This window comes from Oculina patagonica, chromosome 8 (assembly GCF_052425735.1).
Source record: "Oculina patagonica isolate OP01 chromosome 8, crgOcupat, whole genome shotgun sequence".
In the NCBI taxonomy this organism is placed as follows: domain Eukaryota; kingdom Metazoa; phylum Cnidaria; class Anthozoa; order Scleractinia; family Oculinidae; genus Oculina; species Oculina patagonica.
Window position 1 is genome coordinate 22161879 of NC_135765.1, and position 10039 is coordinate 22171917.

Consider the following 10039-nt stretch of genomic DNA (forward strand, 5'->3'; position numbering starts at 1 on the left):
TGAAATTTCAACTTTGCGTAGTTCTGTTTATTTCAGCACTTAATGTGTCAGTGACCAGAGGAGGCAGGTCCTACTCAAAATTTCTTTTTACTGATTCAAGTGTTAATATCGAAATTACTATCCGCTGATTAATTTGTGTGTTTCTCGTCACTGTACTGCTTGATAATGCATTGATACTGTAAGGAGAAATAAGGTTTTGGTCACTCTTTTGGAGGATTTAAGCAGGATAAGACTTTGACAAACTTGTAACAAAAAAATATATAGTTTTTTCTAGTTGTAGTGTCACAGGGAGTGTTTTTTAGTAGGTGTTTTTAGAGAATGTAAGGCAAAACTTTATTCTTAAGGGTAACAAAACACTGGACTATGACAGACAGCAAAACTTAAATCATTTTTGCCGGCCCAAGAGTTTATGGCTGAGATAGTGTAGGAAAATAAATTGAGATGCCAGGCAATTTTACATCAAAGGGTTTGTTACTGACTCTTAAATGCATTTCATGTGAACATGGCAACTCCTGGCTAACCATATTCAATTTGATTAAAATAAATAAACCGGCAAACCTGGAGTTGCCACTTTTTCCCCAGTCTGCTAATAGCCCACTGCCTCTAGCAGTCTTGGAAAACAATTAAAACATTTTAAATGTTGAATGTATGCTTTGCCTACCCTGCTGCTTTATACCCATGACAACAGCTGTTGTAAGAGAAAAAGATACCTTTTTACATTTTTAAAAATATTTTTAGTAGTACTGATTTTGCAAAACCATTCAGACATTTCCCTTCAATTTGCAAAAGTTATCTAGCCAGGAGGGTTTTACCTGCATGGCCTTAACCTACTGTGAATTTAAATAAGTTGTGCATGAGATAATCTGAGGATTACTGTTTGTACGACGATTTCCTTGGTGGTGCCCTTCATCTGATTATGATCTAGACATAATAGTTAGCCTTCTCCTGAAAATTAACTTGATTGATTTTCTAAAGTGATTTACTACCCTCTTCAACCCTCCATGTACAGTTCACCCCAGCTACTTTTGTAATTAGTTAATATCAAGTCAGTGGGAGCATAACAAAGGCCTTTAGACACCAAATTTGCAAGCACAAAGTAAACATTTCTTTTCAGTGGCTAAAAAAGTAAAGAATTTTACAAGTACATGTACTATTTTAAATTTGTAAAGAATTACAGGAGAGTGATAAAAAATTAAGAGGGGTTTGTTACTAGAGTTATTTAGAATAGAATGATGGTGGGCCTTGGATGTCCAAAGATGCTAGCCTTGCATATTAATACATAAATATTTATGAGAAAAATTATCTTTCCATTTTTACAAAGCAAGATTTCAAGATGATCTTAAATCATATACCGCACATGAACCATTCTAAAAACTTCATGAAAACAGTGTCACATTCATCAGAAATGCTCTCTGCACCTGCCCCCAAATTAAAAGCCTGCATGGCATGGCATAGGGTACATTCCAAACAATTTAGTTGCCTCAGTTGCATTCACAGCATAAATGGCAGACTCACTGCCACAATGCTTAACAAAAAAAATGTGTATTTATCCTTAATAAATTGTGGTTTAATGGGAAAAAAGTCACCTACTGGCAATCAATAAAAAAATTGCATTGAAAGAAATTACAGTTATGATATCAAACATTTTTAATGTAATTTTTATTTTCAATTAATAAAACAACTATCAAAGGTTGTGCTTGATTACTGATAAGCAGATAATTAACATTTTATTGAAGTAAACCAGAGATAGTAGAAATGACATCCCAAAGACAGATGAATTGTTATTTGTATCGATGGATTCATACTGTTGTTGCATTATCTTTGTCGCGTCTGGCTTAAATGAGCGTCCATGGAATAACTAAAAGGCAACTAACTCTCGGGCTCTACGAGAAAAATTCTACACAAAACAATAATGGAAAGGATAACTAATTTTCTTGTCATTTACACTCGGATTTACAAGACAACTTCGATAAACGGAAATGAGTACCTGTCTCTCTTGGAGTTCGGAAAATGTCATTAGACATTTCAACGTCTCTTTGCCGTAAAGGATTTAAAGCTTTTTTAACTTGAGTCTTCACAGAGTGCCTCGTATGCTCCTCCTGGCTCTTCTCAAGCTGAGCTGGAACATGAATCGTGCGAAAATGGTGGTGAAGTCCGTCGTCTTAATAAGAATATTTTTCATAAAAGATGTGTCCAAGGCGCTCTGTGCTGTAAAAATGCTAAATAGACGGCTCTTTAGCTGTTTTTAATACACATTTCAGGGTTGATGACATTTTGGTCCGCCATATTGAATGCAAGATCTGCCAGGCGCTCCGCGGCTCGCTCCCTAACCATCAATCCCCGCGCTCCCTGTTTTCCCGCCTTACCGCCTCAACGTCCGGCCAATCGGCGCCTGGGGACGAGGCAGCGAAAATCGTAAGTGAAGTCACTTACGTGTACCTCGTAAGTGAACCACTTAAGTGATTTAGTGCAACTCACTTAAGTTACGAGTACACCTACGTATACCCGTAAGTGTTACGGGCGTTTTATGAGACAACTTCGTCATCTGTCGGAAATCTATTTTTTTTTTCATTTTGCCGATGACTTGTTTAAAACGTAAGCAGTGGATAACAAAGCGCGTTTTAAGTACTAAATAAAGACAAAAACCTTCCTTTTCACCTCTCAGAAAAAGTTCTCGTCAACTTCATTGAAGATACGGGACCTATGTAGGTCCCGTAAACTTACGTGCTATTTTTCACGTAAAAAAAAGTTTTATGCAACACCCGCAATTTCTGTTGCATAAACGACACTTAAGGTGGCTCGGTCGGATTTTTGAGTGACGATACCTTTCAACTTTGAGCAACTTGTATGTCACCGTAACCAATCCAACTGAAAGTCGATCAGCACAGCTGTACTAAAAGAAGATGAAAGTTTCGATTGAGATAAGTTTCGTCGAAATCGGAGTAACCATAGCAACATAATGACGTCACCACCCATTTTACACGAGACCGATTTTCTTCTCATAGAGGGATAATTTTGAAAAAAGGCTTCTAGATCTTGGATTTGACATAGTTTTCTCAAGGTCTGCAAAATTTGAAGAATTTTTATGAGAGCGTTTTCGAGAAAATTTTGGATGAAGTTTTCAGGTGCTAAAATACAACAAAAACAAAGCAGTCTTAAAACATTATTGAGAAAACGTTCACAAGGCCCGATCAAGTAACATTTTGGCCTTAAGTGAATCTTGTACTATCCAATTACCTTGGGAGAAAATCTCAGAGAAATCGTTTCATTTGATTTCTTGAAACATCGGCTTGAATATCAACTGGTATGAAGTTTTATTGCGCTCTTTTATCGAAAACGGGCCTTCGCTTACTAAAATGATCGCAAAATAAAAAGCGCTCGATAGATTTTTTTTAAACTCGGCAGTCAAAAAGAGGAATATATATGTGATGAAATGTCCGATTTTCAAAATAATTGAAACATTCTAAGGCAGGCATTCTAAGTTAGCACTTCCGGTCGCCTTTGCAGTCACTCAACGGGCTTCACTCGTCGACACTCGTCACGCTTTCCATTCAAGGTCAATCATTGCCTACGTTTAGTTGTTTTGCTTCGTGAATTGCGGTGTTTTAATCTGCTGTCGTCGTGGATTACAAGCTAAATATGACCGAAACAATACTCGATAGATTTAGAAAAGGTAAGTCGCGGATTCACTAAGGTTTTGATTCTGAATTTGAGCAGTAGATGAGCTTTAATAAGCTTAAATTTAAGCTTATCTTTCACACAAGGCGGGAAGGCGGAGTTTTACTTGCCAGTTTCACCTCATCGATTAACCTTGACTAAATTCATAGCTTTGATTATTTTCAGTTCTACATTTATTTAACCTAAAACTTCGGGCCTTAATATCTTTTTGGAAATGAGAGCACGCAGTCGCTTCGTGTTTGTTTTTTGTTCAGAGGTATAAAAACTCAGTTTGATTTATACACCCGGCAGTGAGTTCCGATTTTTAATTATTCGGTTTTCACTTTTTGGTTTAAAGCAAGTTGTAAAACAAGTCTATGATTCTGCTTTTCCTTTCAGATTGAAGAGAGAGAACCGGTACGATAGTCTGAAAGTTTGAATTGGTAAATTGAACGCCATGTGCGAATCTGCAAGTTTCGTGTTCGCGCGTGAGGCAGCCACACGGACTGGAAATGTAGAAAAACATCCGCCAAGTAGACGAATATTCGACCTTGTGAGGAGGATTAAGAAATCAAATTGCCTTTGTCTTGAATTAAAACACATTATTAACTTGTTTAGCTTCTCGGCTAACAGCTTTCAATCCAGCAAAAACTCCAGGTACTGTACGGGAGTATCGATCGAAGACTCAATTCATACATGTTGAACCAAGCAAACACTGAGCAAATGTTGTTTTCTTTCTTGTTTTGTGACTTTTTTCTCAGTGAAGGCAAGATTTATCTAACTCACCTAAACCTGAAAGTTCAGTGGTTCTTTATTTTGGTTTTACGTAGGTTTTCTTTCTCATTTGTCGCACTTTAATTTGCGAGCAATTTAAAGCGGGAAAAGTAATAGAAACCGTGAAAACGAATTGCCGCTGTCGACTGTCGAGCGCTAGCGACCTGCAAACTTCAAGCATCATTTTCAATGTTGGTGCAAGCAGGAAACCCCATGGTGCAAAAGTATGAAGCAACAAAAATAAATAAACTTTTGAAAGAGACCATTCTTTTCCTTAAGTTTCTTTGCTATTTCTTAAGTTTTGTGTTTAAACTTCGCGCGACAGGAATTTTGTATTTACGCGACTGGATTACATAGTCAACCGGAAATACAAAACTGACCGGATGTTAATTTTCCACCCATGCGCAGTGCGTTCTACCGCGGTGTCGCTTTAGAAGGGAATCACCTGTTTCATTAACGCAGGGTTTGTATGCGTCTTGAAAACCCTTGAAAACCCTTAAATTTCACAAGTTCGATTTCCAAGCCTTGAAAGTTCTTGAAATTCGTTTTCGGTCCTTGAAAGTCCTTGCTTTTTTTATTGTATGTCAAAAGGCTTCAAGGCAATGAGAAGACCGCTAAAATAAGCGATTTTTTAGTTCTTCAGCAAGCACATCAACAGCATAACAGACTGAAAATAATTTGAGATTTGGGGTAAAATCCATCAAAAAAGTCCTAGAAAATTTCCAAGAAGGGTCCTGGAAAGGCCTTGAAAATTCCTTGAATTTTTGGCCTGAAAAAGTGTACGAACCCTGTCAATGACTACTGGTAACAGCTCATTTCATGACACTGCAGGCTGAAAAGAACAACCACCTATTACCTTGTGCTTATATATTGACTAAGTTATTACACATGTATTCAGTACCACTATTTCTATTATTCCTTAGTCCATAACGATACCGTGTCACTGCTCAAGTTCAGGTAATAACAGAGCATAATCTGGCAGGCTCTTTGTGTTGAAGTATTATTTTTCTCTTTCCTCCTAGAACCAAGTAATCCCCAAGGTGTTAGCCATGGCTGCAAATCCTAACTATCTTCACCGACTGACCACTCTATACTCAGTAAACGTAAGTTGTCAGTTATTTTTTTGTCACCTTTTACAGCAAGGAGCCCAAAGGTGTGTTCACATTCTTTGGTGCAGATTTAATCCAACAGAAGTCAAATGAAAGTTGCCCATTGCATTTGATTGGATAATGACTGCACGCAAGAATGTGAATGTTTGCAACTTGTAACACACCCGCTAGAAATTATCGCCTTGAAATCTCCCACGAGCAAAGGATGAGCTCTGATTGGCTTATTTGAAATGAAATTGCAGTGCATGTTGCAATTGACATGTCACATGCAGCAACCTGTCTCACAGCGTTGCAAAAAGTCAAGAATAGTTCTACTTTTCTTGCAACTTGCAATGCAACATTTTGTTGCATTGCAAGTTGCAAAAATGTGGTCTTACGCATGAATTTTGTTGTTGCAACTGGCAGTGCAGCGTTTGTTGCATTGCAATTTGCAAAGAAAATTGCCTCGGTAACATGGCATAATAGGTTGGTCGATATAACTGAGAGTTTCAGTTAGGGTTTTTTTTACAGTCAGTGTGGTGTGGTAGGTCCTTGGGAGTAAAGATTGCAGTTGAAGTCATAAGATGTGCTTTACATGTGTTTTGTTTTGCAGGTTTTATCAGAGGTCATGGGACCAGAAAACGTAGTCAAACTCATGCTTCCAGTTGTAATCGGTTTAGCAGACGATCAAGTGGCTAATGTTCGCTTTAATGTCGCCAAAACCCTACAAAAAATCGCACCTGCCCTGGATGCAAAGTAAGTAGTCTCTAAGGTTTGTTTTGCTGGTAAATTTTAGAGGTTTGGGTTGTTGTTCCTCATTCCAGTACAGCTTTGCTGCACAGCTGGCGTGCTTGCAATAAAGAAGTCTTAAAGAAGCCATGACATGGATAGTATATCTCGTAAAACTTAGCGTAAACTTTTTCAAGTTTCTCAACTACATTCCATCTTAAGCTTCCTCGTCCTTAGTCATCGTTGTTTCTTCTCCGTTCAATGTTATCTCTTTTGTGTTTTTTCACGTGGTTAAATTGTTATGTCAAGGTTTCCTTCGGTCTAGAGGGAATTTAATACATAACAAAGATCTAGCGGACCCGTAGGGTGGGGGGGGGGGGTTCGAGGGGTTCGAACGAACCCCCTAAAATTTTTGAAGTCGGCATTTTTGGGGGTTTGAAAAGATAAAAATTTTTACACAAAACAATCAAAAGACTGTGACCGGTCGATTACACGGACGACTAACTTCCTTGCCAGGATTATCGGAGGAAGCCGCAACATTTTGGCACTATAATGAGAAGTTTTAATATTTTAGATTGGTCAATTGATGTTCGTCTTGCTTTCCATCCTTGTAGTGGCGCCCGCGGCAATCAGAACTAGCGTTAGGTGGCTTGATAAGCAAGCATGCGCATTTGTTGTTTTGTGGATTTCTGGACAAAGCTCTTATTCTAAGACAATGTGCGAGCATTGTAAAATAATCCTAACCAAAATTTCTGAAAGTTATAAAATTACTCCCGGGAACAAACTACTTCCCAAGACATAGAACATGTTTAGTTGTTGTTTCTAAAATACATAATTGTATGACATGACAGATAATTCATCATTCTTTCAATTTCTTGTCCATTCGTTCACCCAGCATGTTATTTTAATATTCGTGTTTTGAATACTGTCTAAATGCACACACTCATTTCTGAACATTTCAGATTTTTTTTTTTGAATGAAAATTACTTTCTGAAGAGCTAATATTGAAGGAAAATGCAACCCACCTCAGAAATGATGTCAAAATGCAGGAAATGACACTTGCGAGAACCTAAATTTGCAAAATTTCCTTGGGGGCGGGCATGTCTGTAGACCCCCTAGAGGCTCGCGCCTTCGGCGCTCATGTTAGCGCCTTTGGCGCTAAAAAATAACTCCGCCCAAAAAAAGAACCCCCCTCCAGATAATCCACCCTACGGGCCTGGTCATCTAGTGACTAATTTAAGGTGACAACGTCCCCTTCAAGCTACTTTTATAATTTTGATATAAGATTGCCAGTGAACAGTAAATTTTTTTTCTTGCGAGCAGATGGCTAAAAAGAAGTTTCCCTAACCATTTGCCAAGCCACATTTGAGCATTATGAAAGAAAGCATTCTGAGTATGTCACTTTTGTTTCCACAGTACCATCCAAGCACAGATCAAACCAGTCCTTGATAAGCTAAACGCTGATGGTGATGTAGATGTGAAGTACTTTGCTCAGGAAGCCTTAACAGGTACAGTGTTAAACTGAGAACTTTGATAAATATTTTAAGCCCACAAGTATCAGAGGTTCGTCTGCTGTGATCGTCGAGGTGATCAAGACGATTGAGGGCCTCCCAGCGGTGGGGGCTTGGGGAGGGGGTGCATGTTTCCTTGTTTCCAACAAAATTTTCCTTGAGTTCCCTAAAAGTATTTCTTTGTTTTTGGTGTTCCCTGTTCCCGTAAACTTAATATGCGTTTGTGTCCGTCTACGCATGTTCCCAAAAAAGTAAAATAATGGCCATATTCCCTTGTTTCCTGAAACCCCTGGGGTGCCTCGACTGAAACCCGTTGGAAGCATCAATCGTGAGGCTCCCTAGGGGTTTCCGGAAACAAGGGAACGTGGCTATTTTCTTTTATTGCTTGAGGATCACTTTAAAGGAGCCATTGACAAAATTGTAGCCTTCTACGGTTCATTTGGCTCGTCGAGATCTTTCTCCCAAACATGATCATAGCTGGGACTTTTAACTGTTGTCTTATCAAAATTGTTTCTTTTTTTCTTTCTCTTTACAGTTTTCTAGTAACTGCATCAAGACCGATGCATCAAGATCTCTCGTCGTGTGCACAGTTCATGTCTGCTGTCAAGACTTCCTTGCTATTGTAATAATAACTCTTGATAACTGCTTATCCCGTGCCGGATGACCGCATGTGTGATACACCTGTTTGGGCGACTCAGTTACGTATTTTAATGATTCGAGTAGACGCCGTACGGAATCAAGTTTGTTTCTTAATTGACTGACCAGTGTAAACTTGTATGAAATAGAACAAAACAAAAAATCAGCCCTCAGGGACACTTTTCAAATTGTTATTTCGTAGACAGGTACAGGTAGGTCTAATGTTAAAAGAAAATTCTTTTTTATATAATTTTTCATATTTTGTCAGAAAGAGTACTGAAGTTGGGCCGGAACTAAGAAAGCCGGTATCCATTTAACGAAAATCTTGTTTGTAATTGGAGTAGGACAGGATAGCTTGGATTTAGCTAAGTGTTAAAAAGGTTAGGTTGTAATAAAAAAGCTTCGTAAGGCATTAATTTTTCGTGTCAGTTAAGCGTCCGTATTTCTTTGTGTGCTTTGATGAAAATAAATTGCGCATTTGTGGAAGATTTTATAATTATTTTGGTAGTCATACAATCTTATAACTTAAGCTGTGACTGTACGTGTAAACGAAATAACATTGATTATTATTGTATTAAAGTTCTTTGCTGTCATATTTGCTGGTTTGAATTCTTTTTGTGCATATTTAGTGGTCCATTCTGCAGTGATCTGTAGCTCACGTTGGCGGTCTGTTTAATATATGGAGAAAAGGTGTCCCTGGTAGGAAGGTTATCCTCCATACCGAGTCACCCTTCATACATTTCTTTATAAATAGCCGCGAACTGTTTATGTGAGAAATTGCAAAGTTGGCTCGGGGCAGAGTGACCCTGAGTGGAGGCCCGGGGTCACTCGCTTTGAAGAAAGGGCAGCCAACTTTTTAGTGTAAGCACGGCCTTTTTTTACTGCGTACAAATTATGGGTGATAGAAGGGTCAAGTTTTGTCTCTGTTGGCAGGGATAACTTTACTTCTGTCAACGCTCGGTAAAAGATGGCTCGATGGAAACGGTTTACAACCCTCCTACCGTGGAAAAGGTTTCTTCAAATAAACGCCCTTAGAAACGATCGAGAAACCGCAGAACAGACGCGAGCTGTTCCAAGAGTCTCCAACAACCTGTTTCTAGGCCCGTGTATGTACTTTTTGCGCCAGCCTGCGAAAAGGGGCAAACATGATTTATGACAACACGTCGAAAACGTTTTGTTTCTTTTTAAAATTTTATAACTTATAAGCCTTGTGAATAATATTTTTATGATTAAATAAATTATCAACTTTCAACTGAAAATCATCTGTTTCGTTTACCCGCCGACCGAGCGCAGCAGTTCCCTTAGAAACTAATTTTGTAAGATCAGGGAGCAATCTCTCGACAAGGCTCCTGAAGGCCCATCAGGATTCAACCCTTCTATTCTTTTATTTATACCATGCCATAGAAAATACAGCCAATCAGAATACAGGAAATCCGTTGTATATTCGACGGTATTCAACCCAACCTTCCCATCGTGCGCTGCGATTGTATTCTCGACGAAATTTAGTAAGCGTATTTTCTATGGCATGGTATAAAATAGTTACACAACACTTTCTCGTGGTATACTATGGAATATCCCACTTGTCACTTGTATTTTCTTGGTATACACACGAGCCTTTAGGCGAGTGTGTATACCGAGAAAATA

General features: G+C 38.6%; 1 protein-coding gene across 1 annotated transcript in view; it reads left to right on the forward strand.

Moving 5' to 3' along the window:
* The window catches only part of LOC144662717 (uncharacterized), a 28803-nt gene extending 19813 nt beyond the window's left edge, over positions 1–8990 (forward strand). Inside the window, exons 19-22 of the mRNA XM_078523592.1 lie at positions 5454–5534; positions 6133–6275; positions 7665–7756; positions 8295–8990. Of these exons, the coding sequence (XP_078379718.1) occupies positions 5454–5534; positions 6133–6275; positions 7665–7756; positions 8295–8302 (324 nt within the window). The 3' untranslated portion in view covers positions 8303–8990. The remainder of the gene's footprint in view (positions 1–5453; positions 5535–6132; positions 6276–7664; positions 7757–8294) is intronic.
* Positions 8991–10039: the final 1049 nt, after the last annotated feature.